The sequence below is a fragment of the Lepeophtheirus salmonis genome, chromosome 7, assembly GCF_016086655.4.
Source record: "Lepeophtheirus salmonis chromosome 7, UVic_Lsal_1.4, whole genome shotgun sequence".
In the NCBI taxonomy this organism is placed as follows: domain Eukaryota; kingdom Metazoa; phylum Arthropoda; class Copepoda; order Siphonostomatoida; family Caligidae; genus Lepeophtheirus; species Lepeophtheirus salmonis.
In genome coordinates, this window is record NC_052137.2 from 11,763,247 (window position 1) to 11,784,818 (window position 21,572).

The 21,572-nt window shown below is 34.0% G+C and overlaps 2 protein-coding genes across 5 annotated transcripts; both read right to left on the reverse strand.

Annotated features, from left to right (window-relative positions):
* Positions 1–9,017: 9,017 nt before the first annotated feature.
* Positions 9,018–11,408, reverse strand: LOC121121450 (long-chain-fatty-acid--CoA ligase 4-like). The gene is given in 4 exon segments (XM_040716385.2): positions 9,018–9,730; positions 9,796–10,373; positions 10,375–10,672; positions 10,674–11,408. Coding segments are annotated over 4 exon segments (2,154 nt in total). The 5' UTR covers positions 11,366–11,408; the 3' UTR covers positions 9,018–9,144.
* Positions 11,409–13,893: 2,485 nt separating this feature from the next.
* Positions 13,894–21,375, reverse strand: LOC121121278 (akirin-2). 4 transcript variants are annotated; one of them, XM_040716174.2, is made up of 6 exons: positions 20,867–21,336; positions 16,968–17,151; positions 16,130–16,217; positions 15,570–16,067; positions 15,234–15,483; positions 13,894–14,990 (listed from the first exon to the last, which is right to left on the reverse strand). In XM_040716174.2, the coding sequence occupies exons 4-6, from the start codon at positions 15,716–15,718 to the stop codon at positions 14,847–14,849; spliced, it is 543 nt and encodes a 180-aa protein (XP_040572108.1). In that variant the 5' UTR covers positions 15,719–16,067; positions 16,130–16,217; positions 16,968–17,151; positions 20,867–21,336; the 3' UTR covers positions 13,894–14,846. The 4 variants fall into 4 exon arrangements, with proteins under 4 accessions (XP_040572108.1, XP_071746276.1, XP_071746277.1 ...); XM_071890175.1 differs by lacking the exon at positions 20,867–21,336 and adding an exon at positions 17,203–17,287; XM_071890176.1 differs by lacking the exon at positions 20,867–21,336 and adding an exon at positions 17,203–17,266 and having other exon boundaries at positions 16,134–16,217.
* Between the last annotated feature and the right edge of the window lie 197 nt (positions 21,376–21,572).

The following is a 21,572-nucleotide window of genomic DNA, read 5'->3' on the forward strand; positions in this document are numbered from 1 at the left end:
GTCTCCATGTATTGCTATGAAGTTGCTAGTTGGATTCTCAATAATAAAAATCCAGTGTAGAATGGGCATGTTAAAAAAAGAATCCGAAAATCAACATGATAACCCCCACAATTTGAAGAATGTTTTGCTGGAGAGAAAGAACAATGGTCATGACGTTTGGTTAGTTCAGCTACAATTTTATTAGATTATAATAGAGCATGAAACGATTACATCCACAGGAAAGAAAGCAGATTATGTTTTCAAGTCTTAATTTTCTTAACTCGCATGTATACCTGGTGATATGTTTGAAAAAAATGAAGAAAAAAATGCATGCGTTCTTTCTCATGACACAGGAGAAGAAGTTTCTTCTCTCTTTCCTTGATGCAAAGGTGTTAATCAAACTATACATGTCTTCATGGACCACCTTTTCCACCATCACACTTTCCATGTTAAAGAAGGTGAGGGAGGTGAGCCTCTCCTGGCCCATGGTGGTTATCATGTGGTTCTTGAGCCTTCTGAAACATGAGAATGACCGCTACCCCTCATAGATGCTCATGGGTATTGATGCCAGTTTCACGATCACCTTGTATAGCTCCGGCATCAGGCGGATTACTCCCGAGCTTATCAACTCCGCAGCAATATGTGACAAAGCCATGTCTTCTGTGTCAATATTCCCCTAGAGAAACATAAATTTCAAACATATGATACGAAATGAAATATTATAATGCTAAACCTTGAATTGCTGGAAGGTAGCATGGTCTGACTGGAGCTGCTCGAGATAAAGTCTAGGGTGCTTGGCGACACTCTCCATAACACAGGTATCAACCTCACTAACATTGGCGATTGCAATGATATCCATTCTGATGTATGTATCATAGGTGGCAAATCTGCTCTCAAGCTCCGATACAATCGGATTGATTGCAACATCGAAATGTGTTTCACGGAAGTACGATTCACTTGTTCCTCTACACTTTACTCTCCTTGGAATCTTCGCATCCTTTAAGTCCAAATCAATTGAGTTTTCCTGGTCAGATACTGATTTCAGCTCAGACTGCATAAACTCAGCAAGTTTCCAGATTGATTCAAAGCATTCCTCGTCTTTAAGAGTGCTAATCACTAGTTTGACTTATTTTCGGGCCTTTGCTAGGTTGAAAGTCTGCCTTGAAGTTCATTGGGCAAGCTAGGTGTGTGTCTGAGGAGTGTTTTCAACAGAACAGTTCAAAGCCTAAAACAAGTTCGTCACTAAAGATGCTGTTGAGCAGAGAAGTTGCTTTTGAACTCGACAACGTATTATTATCTTTTCTCATTATTATGAGGGTCTTCATGATGTGGCCATCTCTAGAGATACAGCATGTACGGCATTGTAGCAGAGACTCCAGTGGGTGGCAGACTGGTTCTTCAGGGTCCTCATCTTGGCAAGCTCCTCATTTTCATTGATATATTGACCGACTTGTAGATTGCTGACCTCTTTGGTGACCCTTCAATGAAGTTTTATAAAATGTGTACTGTCCCATTGTATTTCTCAACAGGGTAATATCTGAAAGAAGATCCTTGACTACAAGTAGTGGTGGATGTAGACGCACAGGGGCCCGCCTCCTTCAGCCTGGTGGCAAGATTCTGCTTGATGCCGGATATGTTGGAGGCTCCGTCAGCGGCAAGGGACACAGTGCGAATGGGGTTAAGGCTGAGATACTTGACAGCCTCGTGAAGCTTCTCAGATATCCCAGTGACAGACTGATCTCCTCCGTGTTTGATATATCTGATGTCTCATCAACAATCACAGAGAACCAGTAGTCATCATCGCCGGCATAAGTCTTGACATCTTCAATTATATTGTCCGTCACTTTGGAAGCTATAATTTCTATCAGCTCATTTTGGATGTCAGATGAAATCCACTTGGCATAACCTGCCACAGCTGAACCAAATTTTTTGACCCCAGCCTCTGGTTTATCTTTGAGAATCTGATTGTCGTTTGAATGTAGGTACAAAAGGACCAAGAAGTTTCATCGATTGTTTTCATTAGATTCCGTCAACTTTGCCCCTGTTTCAATCCTTGCTTTGCGATTAACCCAAAAATTTGGAAAATATACGTCAAATAAGTTCTCCCCTTCACGACTTCCTCAGCATGTTGAGACTGAACCTATCCGAGAACCGAGGTATTCTTTCTCTTATGTGAGGAAATTGATCCACTTTTCCATCGACAGTTTGTGTTTTTTGTTGTTTGAATGAACTTTCAACGAGGAACTGCTTTTTTTATGTTGTTAACTGAAATTTCCCATGTTTGGAAATGGGAAATTTGGAACAGGCAAAATACTTGGCTGACTTCTCAACCTTGTCAAATTCTAGCCACGGGAACTTACAGAACCAGTCATATTGAAAGTATCTGGAGTAATTGTCATCTATAGTCGGGAATCCTTTTCTAAGCAGCTTCTCCCCATATTGGACTATGACTCTTGAAAAGATCTATGATATAGGATTCACCGGGCGCGAACGTACACACATCATGTTTAAGAGAATAAATCCCGAGTGTGTTCTCCATGAGCTATGGCGATTCCATTGATCATTTCATGTTTATTACATAATATATTTTTGTCATAATAAAGTCGTCAAAATACTGGAGAAATAAGTAATAGGTGTATTAAAGTTGATCATTTCATGTTTTTACATAATATCCGATTAATCTTGATATACCTATTACTTATTTCTCCACTATTTTGATGACTTTATTATGACAAAAATATACCTAGTATTTAAAAAATAATGTTTATTCGTAACTAAAAAAAATATATTGAATATATTCATTAATGATTTGGATGCGGTCGATCAAAGTTACATTGTAACTAAAAGTAGACTACCATGTTAATAAACGTTTTTGCAGAATAATCACTTTATACACAATTTGGTACGTCCAAGGTTACCTAGGCTAAATTAGGTGTTATCCCTAGTGAATGAACATAACGAATATTAATGCTATCACATCCCCCAAGATCCTCTTACAAAAATAATGCATCACAGGTGCAAAAGAGAATATCAGATACTTTTGTAGACTTTCTCTTAGTCTATAGATTTAAAGAGTAATAATATGATTAATTTCAGCTGAAATCCTTTTGTCTGGTGATGGATGACTATCACTTGGGGATCCTTCCCTCTTCTACTCAAAAAATCCGATATATGTTGCATTTCTCACACGCACACCTATAATCACTAATATCATAATCGTACTTCTGCATACGTACCTTAAATATCTGCATTCTTAGAGGCAAATAAGGTAATGGTCTACCTCTCAACAGACACTCTAAAGGCTTATGACCAGTCTCGATTTGAAATTTCTTCCTCAAAATAAATTCGGCAAAATATTCGCAAGCCCAAACCACCACCAGAGTTTCCTTTTTTACAGGAGCATACCTCTTCTTCGCTTAGGTAAGAGTCCAACTTGCATACAAAATGGGGGTCCATCCTTCTCTTTTCTTCTGGTACAGCACTGCACCTAAACTATGTGCAGACGCATCTGTATTCACACGATGCTCTTCCTTTCTGCCATACCTTCCCAACACGTCTATTTTCGAAAGTTCCCTTTTATAAAAAAATTTGAAACATTCTAGATGCGACTTGTCCAATACATAATGCACGTTTTTTAAATAAACCACGAAGTGGTGTCGTCAATTCCGTTATATTAGGAACAAACTTTGCAATTTGATTTACCATTCCAAATGTGATCTCAACTCTCATACTTTTGACTGTGCTCTTGCCTCTTGAATTGCTCTTATTCTTGCAGGATAAACCTTGATTCCATCTGCTGGTATCACGTAGCCCAAAAATTTTACTTCAGTAACTCTTCAGATAGAGTTATCCTCATTTAGCTGGACTCTATTTTTATTTAGAATATCTTGTACTTTCTTTAGCCTCGCATCGTGGGACTCCTTATCAATCCCAGTGATCAAAATGTCATCAATATATACAAGCACGCCTTCAATAGGATCTAATAACTGTCACAGTTTTGCCTGAAAAACCTCTAATCCATTCGAAATTCCGAATGAGAGACAAATGAATTTATATATACCTATGGGGGGGGATGAATGTAGTGAGAAAACTAATCTTTTTCTCTAAACGAATATGATGGAATCCAGTGACTTCATCCAGCTTTGCAAAATAACCTTCTTTTGTTCGAGCTATAATGCTGTGACATGAATCTATTGGATACCTAGGAATCCGAATATTTTTATTCAGTTTTTGATAATCCACACACAAACGTATTCGGATTGGTGTTCATCTATTGTTTTAAATGTACAATAGAGGAACACCAATCCGTTGGGTCAATAACTTTTTCAATTTTTTTATTTCCACTTTCTTCCTCCTCAATGGTATCTAGAAAATACTGTGGGACAATGTTTATCTCTTGAATATCAGATGGTTCATCCACCACTTCCTATACTCTTCTGTTTTTATCCTGATTCTTCCAGTACATCCTTGCATAGTGTCCCAACAATCCCGGCTTACAATTTGCCTTGTAAGCCGGGCATTCTGTTTGTTTGTGCTGTTCCCTAGCTCCACACCATCTACATAGCTCTCTTTTCTTATCCATCTTATCCACCCTTAACGGCAATTATTGCTTCGAGTAGGGGCAGAAGGCCTGGCACCAACTATATATGTAGTCCTCTCGGATCTCTTGCATGGGCCGTTATGGACTTGACGGAATTGGCCTGAGCTGTTTTCTTTCACTCCTCCGGGTCCATTTTGGCCCTTTCAGCAGAGCCATTCTTTTTCTCCAACGTTTCGGATTTGCTAGCGATATAGATGGGGATCCTGGAGACGTTGATCCCGTTCAAGTGTCATTTTCTCGACTTGTACGTAATCTAAAGAGCTTAAGTCTGGTTTATTTTATAACTAAGTGCTTATGCTTTATATATCAAATATGAATTAATTTCAATAACTCAACCTTCATTAATTATTGAATTAGTAAGTGTTTAGTAAGGATTTATGTTTATTTCCTTCCTCTCACAGCTGCTTACAGCTGATCTAATAAAGCTGTTCTCCTCACAAATATTCTTCCAAGTGTCCAAATTACCACGTTCATTTTTGGTTTCTTTTATTATTTTTACATACCAACATGCCATATTTATACCAGGGGATGGGGAGTGTCAATTTATGAAAATGAGCAAATTCTTGATTAGCACGTTTTTTATTTAATTAACTTGGGAGTATTGTGGTAGGGAAAAAATCAAAATCGACCATTCGACAGTCAAGTGAGTGGACTGCACGCAATGAACCGAATCCAAAATTTGCAAAGGTGCAACTGTCAGGTGGCAAGAATATGGCATCAGTCATCACTTAGTATTTTGGATGCACATGCTATAATATCCATCAATAATCTCTGAAAAGGGCCAGACTATCAACAGCAATTATAACATAGCATTTTTGGAACTTTTGAAATATGAAATAACTAAACAAACGTCTACATTTGAATGGTTTCATCAAGACCGTGTCACAATTCACTGAAAACGATATTAAAATTGCTACGAATGGCTTACCCTTTTCCTGTATTTTCCAGATCTGGCTCGTAGATACTTTTTCCTGCTTGTAAACTTTAAAAAAATGCTTAGTGGAAAAAAATTCAGCGGTATTGAAGAAGTAATCACAGAAACTGAGAACTATTTTGAGATAAAAGAGAAATCGTACTTTAAAAATGGCATTACAAAGACTGACGACAGCTATAACCATTGTATCGCCCTCGAAGGTATAAATCAATCAATTAATCAATCGAATTTTGCCAAATAAATGTATTTTACTATGTAAGCCTACGAACTTTTCAGCCGACCTGTTGAAAATTAATTTCTCAGATGGAATCCAGATTAATTCTGAGTGAAGATATATATTGTTACATTGATAGGCGATCAGAAACCTTCTTGCATAGAATAGGGGTAGGGTCATCCCCCCCCCCAATGTCTTCTGACTTATTTTCTTTTAAAAGCTTATTTATCAATTTTCAATATTTTTAAATAATATATAACTTAAGACATGATTCAGAATGATTTATTGGTTCCAGTTGATTATTATTCTACTTTCAATGTCCAGTTGAGATATGATATCATACAAAAGTTTTCATTTCATGATCGTTTCAACTTTGTATGTAAATATCATAAAGGACCTTTGAAATTGTATTTAATGATGCTCCTATTGCTTCTTCTTAGAAATAATTTAATACATTCTTGAACTTCTTTTAATTAGATATGATCTGCTTACATCAATATCTCCAAATGTTGATTTACTTTGATTACTCAGAGGCTCAACAATACTGGCATTGGGCTCCTCATAAAGTGTACAAACCCTAAGTTGAGACTTTGAGATCATGGATCATGGTCTTAAGGGAAAAAAACTAAACTTAAGTTTGGAATACCTATGGTTTGGAGAAAACCAAGCAATCATTTAGTTGGTTGTTATTTATGCCTTGATAATGTGAAAGGTTTCAATAAGATTAACAATAAATATTTACAGTACCCAGGATTCTCTTCGGTTTTTTACCAGTTACACATAGTGAATGAAAACACTGCATATATTTTTCAGGAACATGATGAAGATTGTAACAAAACAATGTTTTCTCAATCTACTTTGAATAATTTGATTAAAGAAGCAGAACTGTGTTAGTACTTCCCAGATGTATATTGTTCTGATGTAGTCGGACTACTTCTTCATTCTGTCTTACAAGTATGAATAGTAGACATTAACTAAGTCGTATTAATATCATATTTTATTAAAGGTGTAGCTTTACATTTGTAATTCCGTTCTATCCCAGCTATTTCAGAAACAGACACCAAAACTTTACAATAAGAATCTGATCACACTGAATCTCAACCCTCTACGACATGTGTTACTTCTCTTACATCATCTTCTTTCTGTGTCTACCCTTTAAGAGTCAATACGTATAAATATAAATAACAATTGTCAAATAAAAATTACTTAAAAGTAAATCTATATTTAATATTTTGAATATGGTTATAAACCACAATTTTTATCTAAAGAACCTTCTTATTCCTATGTGGTACGCAATTCTCCTTTATACTCTGAGGCTACACAAGCAATGGATAACGAAGTTGCAGAAATGTTGTTTTCTGCAAGGTTACCTCTGGTTTTTTGGAGCTTTTGAGATAGTTACTGAAAGTGATCAGTCTCCTTTATTCATTTTCGGAATATTCGCTATTCCTAAGAAGGATAACTATCGATGGAGAGTAACAAGAAATCTCAACACCTTTAATAAGTTTATTCTAAATTTAAAATAGAATCAGTTGATTCATGAAGATTTTGGCTAAACCAAGATTTTTTTTAATGCTCTTTAGATCTGTTTGATACATATCGGGTTTTTTTTCATATTTCGATGGAGAAACAATATATATCAATTTAACGTTTTATGTTTTGGTCTGACATCTGCTTCGATAATTTTTACGAAGCTTTTGAAACAAGTGATTTCATATTTAAGGTCACAGCTTAGGATAAGTTGTAGCATCAATTTAGATGACTTAATTTTGCAGGCCAATATCTTTGTGCATGCCTCGCTCTCCTTGTGTTTAGCCTCGCTGTTATACACAATCCTTGGTTTCAAGGTCAATTTGAATAAGAGTTCTTGGATTTCAAGGACGCAACTTATTCATCTAGGGTTGTTTTGGGACTATGTGTCTATGGCTCTCAAGCAGATGCCTTAGATGCGTACTCCATATGGTGGAAGAAGAAGGGTAACTTCTTTCCTCCAGTTCCACTGCTTCCGAGAGTTACATGCAGATGGGAAAAACAAAATTGCTCACCAGCAATTATGATAACTCCCTCATGAACAGGGACAAAAATGGTTCCTACACTTGCAGGAGGTATCGAGGGAGTCGCTATGATAGGGGGCAGCGAGGAGAATTATCTCGTGCCTAGACACTCAGAACCTCGCACAATTAGGGATTTTGATAGCATGGTTGATTTAGAGGTGTCTTTATTAAATCAAGGTTTATATTCTAAGGCAATCCGGGTTTTAAAAATTCCTGCAAGTCTTATTTAGGGGAGGGTTTATCTCACTGTAACGTGTCAGGGTATATGTTAATTAAATACTTAGCACCACATCCCGCATCTTCCAATAGCGCCCTTGTAACAACAAAAGCGGCTTTAGTAAAGAATCAATTAAGGCCGGAGGTGTTATCATCAGATAAGTTGTTGACCATATTCTTGCAAGGTTCATTCAATTTAAATCCTACATTACATAAATATTAAGATACGTGGAATGTAAAAATGATCCTTATTAAATATAGAGGTTTCTGGTGTGAGGAATCCCGAGCTTTTCATCGGTTTTATAATGTTCTTTTAAGGAAATAGTTAATTTATAATTGATGTTATATTATTTTATTCGTTACAAGCGGGTATTAAAATTCGAGGTTTACAAAGTATCGCAAATGGATATTCAGTAAAGTATATAATAATTGTTTTAATTTGTGTTCCTCCATTCAAACTGGTTTGGAGTAAAAAAACTTTGTAGGATTACAAATGTATAGCTACGCTATGGCCTATGACATAAAATAGTAGACATTAACCAAGTATACTGTATTAATGTCATATTTTATTAAAAGAGTAGCTATACATTTGTCAATAGTCCCTCCCGCCATCCCTTTTACTTAGTTGAAGTTACGGCTATCAGCAGAAAGAGGATGATATAAGAGATAACACATGTCGAAGAGGGGAGAGATTCAGGGTGACAAGATTCTTAAATTAAAGTTTTGGCGTCTATTTATAAAATAGCTGGGGTAGAACGGAATTGCAAATGTATAGCTACGCTTCGGCATAAAATACAATATTGACAATGTTTTGCAATTTTTATGAAATCGATAATTTTTGACTCCCTTAGCCTTCGATAGTCCCTAATTTGTTTCTATAATCACAACCAAAAAGACTAATTAAACGAGATACACGTAGTAATTTTTTTTTTAAATACTTGTTATAGGTAATAACGAAAATAATAATAAAGTATCGACAAAAACATAATTATCATTGTAAATAATAGTAATAGCTTTATATAAAAACAACAAATACCTTTAATTCATAAAAAGACTAGATATGGGTATTCAGAATGAAACATATTTACGAATGAAAAAATTGGCATCATATAAAGGTAAAATAAGTCATCATGTGTAATAAAATTAATTAAAGTCCTCTACTTGATTGATACATTTGATCTAAATCCTTTTGATAAAATTCTTGAATGGGTCTGCGTTTAATTTTAAAGGCCGCGGTGACGAGTCCAGTTTCAGGACCCCAATTTTCTTTGCATAAATATACCGCAACTGGTGTTTCGAACCTTTGCAATTTCTTTTTTGAACAATGCAATCTCACTTCCCGAAGAACCATGTCGATTACCCTTTCATCTTTGCAGCACCTTTCGAATGCATTATTATTATGTTCAATTTCTGTTTGAGAATACATTCCAAGTTTTTGATCGGCCCATTTTCCAAGAACAGTTTTATTGGGAACAATGAGAGCGACACAATTTGATTTGAATGAATCTCCATAGATGCATATATTGTCTACAACTGGACACGTTTTTAGAGCAGACTCGACTTTGCCTAAGGATATGTATTCTCCGTACTGGAGCTTAACTAAATCTTTTTTCCGATCAATGATTTTTATGGTTCCCAACTCCGTAACTTCCCCAATATCACCGGTTCTGAACCACCGTTTGCCCCTTTCTTCAAGGAAGTCTTCTTTCGTCTTCTCAGGCATTTTGTAGTAACTGTAACAGAAAAAGAAATACTTACAAAAAACTGATGGAAATTGTCAGAGTTGGTTTATAGTTACCCATTGGAGACACAATCTCCTCCAATAAGAATTTCTCCTCTTGGGCGAGGCTGATCTGTGACTTTATAATTACCGTCTTCCCAGTTAACAAGCTTAATATCGAGAAACTGATTGGGAGGCCCTACCGTTCCTGTTGAAATATCGTTGATATCCATCACCGTAGCAGATGCAGTAGTTTCAGTAAGCCCATACCCTTGAAGAACATCCACTCCCAAACAAACTCTTATAAAATCGTGCACTTCATCAGAAAGAGGAGCTCCACCCGATATTATCAATTTAACCTTACCGCCTATAAGTTTATGAATTTTCCCAAACAAAATTTTATTTAGCAAAGGAGTTGGCAAACCGTTACGAATAGACTTTAAGCGATAGTCATAGCAAAAACGGAAAATACTATTAAAAAGTTCTCCACGGGAATCCATTTTCTGACTAATACCCTTATAAATTCTAGTAAGAACAAGTGGGACACCAGCCATCACAGTGGGTTGTAATACTGCAGCATCTCCATGAGTACCAGACTTAATCATCGTTGAGGTATCCAAAAGAGTATTCGGACTTGAATAACCAATTCTTACCCCCCCGTATAACCATCATCATTTCACACAGTAATTCTAACACATGTGCTAAAGGTAAAAATGCAATATACTTGTCATTGCTACTAATTTTAATTTCAAATGTGGAATTTAGAGATTTCAGGGTAGAAACGAGATTTCTGTGTGTCAGAAGAACTCCTTTGGGGACTCCAGTAGAACCTGAAGTGTACATAATAATAGCAATATCATCTGGTTGTGGAGGTTCACTCTTGGCGGGTTTCCAATTAGAGCCAGCATCAACCAATTCCTCGAACTTGTAGATTTCTACTCCCCCCTTCAGGTACCTTGCTATTAGTTATTGATGTATGATCAGGTATAACAATTACTTTTTCAACATTAGGTAATTGAGGTAATAAATTTAATAACTTAGGCAAAAGTTCATTAGAGGAAATAACACATTTGGCTTCAGTTTGATTAATTCCATGAGTAATACCCTCAGGTCCAAGGTTTGTATAGAGAGTAACGATTGAAATATTCTGTGAAAACGCAGCTTGGGTAGCTAAAAACCATTCAGCACGAGTTTCTGCATATACTGCCACCTTGTCTTTTGGACACAACCCAATATGTCTAAGTCCTCTTCCAAAATTATCCACGATTATGTCACAGTCACGATAGCTCTTCCAGTGATAGCTCCCTAACTCCAGCTTTTTGAACACCTTACCGTCAGATTGAGTCTCGTCTTCCATGGATAGGACACTACGACTTCCTAAAATTGGACGCTCTCCATAGACTTGCAAAGCCCATTTCCAAACTTTATCCATTGTCATGATCCCTTCCAGTCCTATAGTTAGCTTATTTTCTTTCTCAGGACTCCGTATCAAGACATAGGAATCCGTTTTTTCAATAATTTCGGATCGAAGCTTTCCAAAGTCATTGCGCTTTTTCCATGGTTTATATATCACCTGATATATTGGATAAGTAAAAAAGTCCCATAGCCGGACCACGAACTTCAGAATAGCCAAGACTGGTTGGACCATGACGCCGACGTAGAAGACCCGAGGGAGATAAAAAGATACTAAAGCGATTTTTCTAACGTATAGTATTATCCTAAGATTTCTTCTAAGGTACTTACTTCCCCTTTATCACAAGTTAAGAATCCAGTCACAAATATATTATTATCTCTTCAAGGCATGCCGGAAAAAAATTCATTAATAATTTTCATAAAACACAAGAAATTTGTAGACTCGATTAAAGAATAAAAATAAAGTACATATTATTGTTATTGTTTCCCATAATTTGTCAGACGAACAGAAATCACATTAGTTATCTTTGAGTAATTCTGAGCTACTTATATATATATATATATGTAATACTTTTCATAATTATTTACAAATATATGACGAACCAAAAATTGCGATATTATCAAAAATAAAGTGCTTTAAATTGAAGGAACATCAATAATTTCCTATCTTTACTAACATCCTGTGAATAAACTTTAAGTATAAAAATAGGGAAATGTATGATATTGATGCTTCAAAGATCGAATAAATTCATTCAACATTACAAATAAATTTCCCTAACAAAAAGTAACATCAGCAGTATATAATTCACACTTCCAAATAACCCTAATATTTTCAATTATAATTCCGTTAAACAAAAATTTAACAATTATATCACAAACTGAATTAAATTAAAATTAATTTCTTTTTGATTTCACGAATTCTCAAATGAAAAATCAGTCTAAATATCTTACAAGACATGAAAAATGGTAAGAATGTTGATTTTTTACTACGTATACGTATATTTAAAAAGGAAAAAATCTGAAATACAGTAGCAAGTACATACTTGATTAACAATAAAAAAAAATAGTTTAACTCTTATGATTATGAAACTTGTTTACATGTTTTACATATGTAGGGGTATCACTCTGCTAAAAATCGTGTTGGTTTTTTTTTATCATAGCTCCCACGGTGGGATAACAAAGTTATGTTACTTTTCTACGGAAATTTGGTCAATTTTACGTACGTGTTAATAATTTAAACCTGTTTTATGATTTATATAGAAGGACAAAAGAAGACTAAATTACAATAATTTATACTATTAATTAGAAGTTGATAGATTTAAAAAAAATGATTGTTTTTATTATATCAATTGTTTATTAAGCTAAACATAATTTGAAAATAGTTTTGTTCATTCTTTTCCGAGACTTGGAACTGTCGTCATTTTGTTCTTGTTGCACAATGGCATCGTTATCCCCTTTTTAGGGATTTAAAGACCCCAAATGTTTCTTAATCCTTGAAAACCCTATAGTAAGTTCATTACTTTTTTGAAAGTGGAGCAGGTCAGTATAAGAACTGTAAACATTTTTTGACCCATTGCCACCATTTTGATGACTTTGGTGTTAGATATTCCCAGTTCATCTTTGCCACAAGTCACAGTAAATCACATTGTGATGGAATTGTTTGAACTGTGAAAAGATTTGTAGAATGAGCTGGTCTGCAGCGACCATTCGAAGATCAAATACTTTACCCAATTTGTTTTTTAACTTTTGCCGAGATGTCATAGCAGGTATAAGTCGTTTATTTTGATAAAAGTGATGTGGATCAATGTCGAGAAAACATGCAGAAGAAATGTTATGAAAATGCAAAGACCATTCTAGGTACAAGAAACATTAAATATGTTTGCCAATCTTTGCTAGCAAGAGAATTAAAGAAGAATAAAAGTAATGTATTAAGCTTGATTTTACTTATCCATCTGCAGTTATTGCAGAAAAAATGTCACAATTTGTTATTCAGACTTACGACAATGTGGTATGGATGTTTTGGTTACAAATGAAGATGACGAAAGCAACGATTTATCATTTAGGGCTCAGTCCCAAAAATTATGAACAAAGCAATATAATTACTTATATAAATAGGTTTATTTATTAATATGATTTGGGGGGCGGATGAGGTTTTTAGAAACACTGGGGGCCAGAAATCGCTAAAAAGGGGATAGCAACCCCACTGTGATAACAGCAGCAACAAGAATAAGGGACAACAGCTCCAAGTCTCCAAAAAGAATGAACAAACTATTTGAAAGTTATGTCCAATTTTATAAACAAGTGATATAGTAAAAACAATCATTTTTTCTGAGTGTATAATTTTTCGAAAATATTAATATCTTTCCACAAAAAATGGGGAAATATAAGATAAACGAACATTAATAGATGGTTTAGTACTACCATCTGCGCAACTTAGCGTTTTCTTGTCACCTTCTTTGTTTAGAGAATGAACTTACTTCTGAACTAGTGATAAAATTTTCAACATTTAATTATTATATTAATAGTAATAAGTCTTCTTAATGACTATAGAATCAACAAAAATAGATAATTATAGTTGAGCAATCTGACGTAATGATCAGGTTACTAACACTATAATTAAATAGTACTTAAATATTATTTTTTTATCGAGTTTTGAAAGAATTACTCAGAATATGTATACTACACATTTTTCTAAGAAACACTGCTCTCTAAATTGAGAAATGAAACGATGAAAAAGATTGGAAATAAAGTAACACAAGTAGATTTTAGAAAAGAATTTTGCATATATTTTCCAGGATTTCACTTATGATGAAATACATTAAGGACATTAGATCTTTCGTTAAAATTTTCATTATAAAAAAATGAAAAAAGTGGGGCAAACAAAATATTATAAAATTGAATGGGGATGAGTCAGTCTCTCCGAAAATAGTTAATCCTAAAGGAACAAAAAAACGCTCCGAACATTTCAATTCATCATAAGTTAGCGTGCTGCGTTAGAAGTAAAAAAAAAATATATATATATATTCAACAAAATATGACTGCAAACTTTTTTTTGTAGACTCGAAAACAATGTCGATGCCATTAGTCGACCCAAAAGATTAAGTCGAGAGGAAATAATTAACTTAGATTTTCATGCACGAAAAATATTTGTAGTAGCTAATAAAATACTAGAATTTATAGTTAACTTCCAGGGAATTGCCACTCTCCATTCATTCCATTGACAGAGAGAATCAATATTACTAAAAACATTCATCCAATTGAAGAATGAAATCTATTACAATTTGGCTAGACTTGCAACACATTACTTAAATACGCAAAATGTCTTAAATTTTTCCACTTAAAAAAAAAAAAAAAATATTTGCAACGTAAAGAAACTTAGGGAATGCCTTTCACATTAACAGAATACAAATTCAGAGTAAAAAAATAAGTAGAAAAAAGAAAAGGGAGCAAAAGAGTTTATTTGCTTGATTCGATATTTCTGTATGAATCCGAGATATTTTTTTCTAGACATAGATAACGGTGAGATGAAGAAATATACACAGTAGGAAATTTCTAAACAACGTTTTTGAAAACTTATTCTAACTTTGAATACATTTACATATGAACCGCATTCACACTCTCTCATGATAAACGAACAAAAAGCACACATTATATTTTTTTAAATTGAGGTTGAAAAAAAGTCCCACTTTATCATTTTACAAAGATATCAAATAACTTTAGGACAAATAACTCGGAGTTTGGGAGTCGTTAAATCGCTGCTGAATTTGGTGATCAACAAATTTGACGAATGCGTCGTATTGTTCAGTTAACTTTTGATGTAAAATTTTATCATACTCTTCACGAACTTGATCCGTACGTTCCTATAAATAAAGTAATATATATTTTAGGTCAGTGTTAGACATGATTAAAATACAACAAGATAAAAAAAGGCAATATGAAAAGAGCATGTTACAAGATAAGGATGATAACATGGCTCATTCTGATGCATCCTAAAGGCTCAAGACAATGAATGAATGTAAAAATGGAGGTTGAGTAGGTCTAGCATATTATTTAGGGAATGCAACATTAGAGAGAGAGAGAGAGAGAGAGAAAAAGAGACTTACTTTGCACATCCGCTCACAAATGAGAGTCATCTGCTTAAGAGTGAAGATGGGCTTCTCCCTGGGGGATGAGGGAGCCGAGGGCGAGGAAGGTGTGTTACTGAGAGAGGATGGACTCTGTGGCTCCATCATGCTTTGTTGTTCCGATGGCGCGAGTTGACGCCGTCTCTTTAATCTTTTGAGTTCATCTCGTAGGTTATTGGCAATTTCGCCAGCTGACAAAGGAGACTCCCGGAACACGGAGTTGCACTCCCTAGGAAAAGAAAAGAAAAGAGTATTAGGTAAACAAGTGTCACTCTTAGCAGGGATCCTCCTGCCTCTCAAAGGATTTATAAATACCTCGAGGAGGGGGAAGCCATGAGCGATGAAGAAGTCTCCAAGGATTGGCGCGGCATGGGAAGACATCTTCGAGGTCTTTTAGTGGGAGGTCGATTGGGTGAGTGTAAAGGATCAAAATCGCAGGGACGTTTAAGAGTAACACAAGCCATTCTTCCTGTCTTCTGCTACTGGCTACTGGCTACTGGCTACTCCTCCTTCTTTATCTTCTCCTCTCTTTCTTTACCTACGACCCACTTTCAGCACTCTACAATCAATCCTGGCTCTCCAATCTCGGGAATCACTATCTTCACTTAAATCTCCCTTCTCACAGTCTAGACTGTCTCCAAGAGAGAGGATTCAAGCTAAGCTAAATCAAAGAAGGAAGGAATGAAGGCTAATCGCTCGGAGTAACAGAAGAAGTTCAACTTGAAGAAAGAAAAAAGATCTACTCAGACACAGAGACACAAACAGACAGACATACACCACAGTCCACACTCCACACCAGGCAAGCAGTAATCACTACAAAGGGAGAAAAAGAAAAACACTCCATTACACACGTACATGTCCGCCCCTCCTCTTACCCACACCAGCCACACTTCTTTCTTATTGTCCTCCTCCTCTGCCTTCATACAGCCGATCTTAGCCTCACTCCCTGCCCCATTCCTCTTTCTATTTAAAGAAGACAAAAAAAAAGTCCTCTCTTTCATTGTTCACTTTTTTCTCTCTCTCTCTATATCTATGTATCTATGTTCATATATGTGTCTTTTTGTCTGCATTACATTTGCGCACTTCTAATAAATATTGAAGGACTTCAACATTGGTACACATAACATAAAATAATAGGTTTGTGTAGTTTCTTACTACTGCTGCTGCAGATTCTGTATCTATCACTATAAAAGCGCACTTTGTAGGTTAATTGAGCTAGACCTAGTGGCTACAACAAGTAAAAAACAATAACAAATTAATCAAAAAATAGGTTCTTTGCTTTTGTCAAAGATTGCTTTTGCTCGAGATGAGAAGTCGGTATTAATTTTATGATAATGAAATGAACAGGGTTGGGTCATTTGTGTTGCGTGGGGGTATTGAGTACATTTATAAATCATTTTGCTTAGCTCATCAAAATCACTCCATAAATATGTAAAAATACATTTTCAAAATAAGTTATTCATGCCATTCCATGGATATAAAATCATCAAACTTTGAGAGCCAAAGTTAAAATATCTTTAAGGACTCGGGGTTATCGTTCTATTTATTTTTTTAAACAAAAAAACATTTCAATAATGGCAGCAGTCTAAAAATATAAAAATAGAAACATATATACAGATTATAACTTAAAATAATAAGTAACTCCACTGAAATTTAATAGATCCACAGAAAGTTATTTCTAACATGAACGTTATATGGAAATGATGAACGAACCTTTTTTTATCTTCAAAAACAAGCTTTGACCTCTTTTTACTATCTTACGCCATTTTGATTCCAAAAGATTAAAAGTGTGCAAATGTAGGGGCAAACTGAGCTGATACACTGTATTTGTGTAGCCAATCTTCTCCCGCCTTTCCTTGTCTTTTCATTATTCATGAAGTAGGGACGCCATTGGGTTCTAACAAAGGAACATTTTTTAATGTATTAAAAAAATATTATTTAAATGTACATTTTCAAATATAATTTATATATAAATAATTTGGTAGCAGTAATTTAAAATGTATAACTTTATTTTTTTTCAGCTGTTACATCTTATACTAGCTAATAAATAATAAATATGTAGGTAATACTAATTTGTATCCATATTATTATGTAACATCTTTTGTCATGAATAGAAAACATTCAGGCGTTTGAGTTCCTTTCAAAATTATTGTACAAAAGGCCAATTCCTTTTTTTTAATAACAAAAGCAATGTAAATAGAAATAATATTTTCTAAAACGTTAAAAAATGAATCAAATCGAGATTAGAATTTCAACATAATAGACTGGAGATGCTACAAAAATTTCCCACGAGTGTTCAACCACTTTTTAAATTTTTATACAAAACATCACTTTTTTGTAATTAAAACTTTATCCAATTAATATTAAGATATGATTGTTTTATCCAATACATGAAAATAGCAGTAGTCAAGTAGTAGTATACGGCCACTTAATAAAAACAAAACTGTTGGGCCAAGTGCATATTATACGTGCACAGACACACTGCCGAATGATGATTCATCCTGCAATACTATGTAATTATCGCAATGATTAAATGTTATTTAATTAAATATAGTATCTCACTTCAAAATTATACTAAACAAGGAGCAAAAGTCCCTGCAAAACGCAACACGGAAAGTAGTCACCAAAAAAATCCAATCATGGGCAGTTGACAATAAAATACACTTTATATTTTTGTGTTAGCGATGCAACATCGTGATTTATTGTTGCGATTGTCATGATTTTTATTACGAAGATTTTAATAGCGATTCGAGCCAACTGTAGTAGCATCTTCACAATGGAATTAATTAATCAACAATAAATCATTGCAATTCGTGGAAAATAATTGATCATTTTATCTTTTAAAATTGGATTAACATGAAGGGTAATCATAATTACATATAGTATTACAAAGTGTCCGTTTGGCAAAGTGATCATTCGTCAAAGTGTCCTAGAACCCATATTATATTGTATTGAGCCTATGAATCTGAAGGGTGAATAATGGATACTAGTAGAACAGTAATCACTGGAGGAACATCGGCCCTCAATATTATTTTCCGTGGTAGTATTTATCTACTATATTATGGGTGAGTCATCCCCCCTCTATATTCACTCCAACAGCCCCCTCCAATATCAAAATTAGCCCCTTAATAAGAAAACTGTAAATACAGCACTATTCTAGTGTTAGATTTCTGCTTGGAAATTCTAGAAAGATCTGATACCGTTGTAATTTTTTGAATAGAAATTGAAGAATATTTGGAAGAAGAGTAGCTTAGCTGTCATGATGTTTCATTAGATTAGCTACGAGCACTTATGAGAGGAAGGAAATAGCACAAATTCCACTCTGGATCTATCAAGACCTGTTTTAACCACCTCACCATGATTCCCAACGATCAAATCAACAATTATAAGCGTTTGCCCCATCATTTATTCAGACTCCTTTCTCCAATATCAATTAATAGAAAAAAGTAAAGAACAATTTATTACAGGTTTCGTAACATGTCAAATTACTCAACCTATCCTATCTCAGTGTTGGTTTCATGAATATGGTCATGATAAAAATAATACTATAATGAAAGAGGACCCGGGATTTTGTAGTTGCTACCTGAATATATATTTTTTATCTTATAAAGCTGTTCTTATTATTTTTCCATTCTTGAAGAGAGAACATATAAAGTACTAAGTCTAGCCACGAATGTGTTTGCTCATGAATGATGGAGAGTAATGCTAAGGAGTTATAAGTGTAAGTCCTTGTTGGACTCGGAGTAGAAGTGAAGGTCGACATCGGAGTAATTCTTGTCTTTATCATCATACGATGTAGGGTTTGTATTTATTTCCTTCGTCTCACATCTAATATAATGAAACGTTATGGCAGCTAATCTGCTCTCCTCCAAATCATCTTCAAATTGTAAGGGTAATCATGTTAATCTTCGATTTTTTTAACATACCGGTGGATACCATTATTTGCATCTATAGTCATGATAAATAAAATAATAATATCCACCGTCATTTAAATATGTCAGGTTTACCTGAGAGACGTCCTCCTTCTTCGGAATCCATACCCCGTCCACAACTCTTTATCTGTCTTTGATAATTACCAAACTATGTGTAATTGAACTTGCGTGACTCCCTTTTTTTTTCTTGAAATATCCTAATAAATTCGCTTCAGGATGATAAATCAATGAACTTTCACCATACCACACGATCACTTCACAAAACTCATGGTCACTCTGAAACAGCTTGCAACGAGAAAATGGCTCGCCAACTTCCCAGAAAATAAAAACACCTAGCTTCTCAACATATCTTCACTCAACTCCATATATATACCACCAGGTTTCATACATTCATCTCTTTGATTTACCATTAGAGGCTCTATAGATTCCAAGACCAAGTACGATTGTCATATCAATCTTATGTTCTTATATAATTACTAGCAGAAGTCAAACTTTTTGTTAATAATATTGATTTGTTTTATTAATATAGAAAATAACTCCTCCACAAATCTTTAATGTTACTCTCTATTTTTTTAAGCACATTCACATGTAATTACTCAGTACTCATATATTCTCTCCTCAAGAATGAAATAATAATGATAATAGCTTGAGAAAATAAAAAAAAATATTGTTCAGATTGCCAACAATAAAAACACTAAAAAAATGCTTAAGATTTACAACCCTAAATAATATTGCCTTTTTTTAATATGACTACATGTGCTTCATGTTCACCTAGTGACGCAGCCAGTGTTGGGGGGGGTGAGGAGTGAAGGAGTAAGTTTTTAATTTTTAAATCAAATGCAGGATCTTTTGCAATTTTTATTTCTCCTAACTGCCCTTTTCATAAATTTTTTTTTTTCAAATGCCTTCTTTTCAGAAAATAAATATTCATTTTTTCTCAAATAACCTTTAATGAATAAAAATGGAATACAATGAAGAATCTTACTAGAAAGATAATAAAGTCCTAAAGTTAAATATATCTATGCCGATTATATGACCAAATAAGTAATAACTTACTTTGGATATGAAGCAAATTTAAAGTGTTGCTAACTATTTATTTTAAGATCATTTGTCATATAATTGACTGAATTATATTTAATTTTGGAACTTTATTCAATACAACCTTGTATTGTTTATATATTATATCAAGAAAGCAAAGTTTGTCTGTATGTATGTAAATTAATTATTTTTGATTGTGTACTGAATATTTTAGAACTGTTAAGCTACTTAATCTAAAAAATAATAAAGTAGCAAAGAGTGTGTGTGATGCTGAGCAAGTCATTTAAAAAAAAGATAATATCCAAAAATTTAAATTTAAAAAAAACATGACAGTTATATGTGTGATGCTTAGTCGATATCAAAAAGGGGTTATATAATCCGTAAGACGGAAATACTAAAAATGTTATTTAAAAAAGAAGTGTTTTAGTAATGGAGTTTGAGAATTATAATATTTTAAAAAAATTATATATTATGTATCTATTTAATTTTCTTTAAAATAATTTTAATTTTTAAATAAATCTTTAAATATAAACTTTATCCACACATACATATATTAAAAGTGAATCTGAATGATTAATTCCTGTCTACTTGCTTGATAAAGTAATCATATATATATTTATACATAATTTTACAATTTTTTACCTGCACTAATGCTATTTTAAATGCTGAAGGTTCTCCTCTCTATTGCAGTAAAAAATTTCTCCTTCCAAAACAATATAACAGGTAGATGATTTTAACAAGGGTCCTTATTAAGAAAAACCCATAAGTATCGCTCCCACCTTCTCTTCGCTCTCTACAAAATGTATATCCGAATTATTAGATGGTTAAAAGAAAAATAAATTATAGCACCAAGGAGTCGAGAAGTTGATAAAGTCAATGAAGTTATTTTGGGTAAATGCCAGAGTGCTTAATGAAATTAGCTTCGAGCATCTATTAGATGAAGGTAATAAAAACAAACATCACTCTGTATCTAGCAATGATATAAGCAGGAATGACTCTGATGTAAATCCTCAATTCTACTCCGAGTCTAACAAGGACATAAACTTATAAATTCGCAACAAATCCTCAGTGTTACTTTTCGTCTTTCACGAACTAGCGGTTACATTATACTTACGAGTTATAAGTTATCTCGTCAAGAATATAGGAACAATAACAACAGTTTCGAAAAATAAAAAAATATATTCAGGTGGCAACTGCAAAAAGCTTATATTATTATTATTTTTATCTAAAGGCGGGTTACCACATCTATCGTGCGTGTTAGCGTATGCGTGTATATATAACTATATCTATTAATATTAGTGTTGGATCGGTCTAAAAAACTAAAAAGACTGCAGTCCAGTTCTAATAA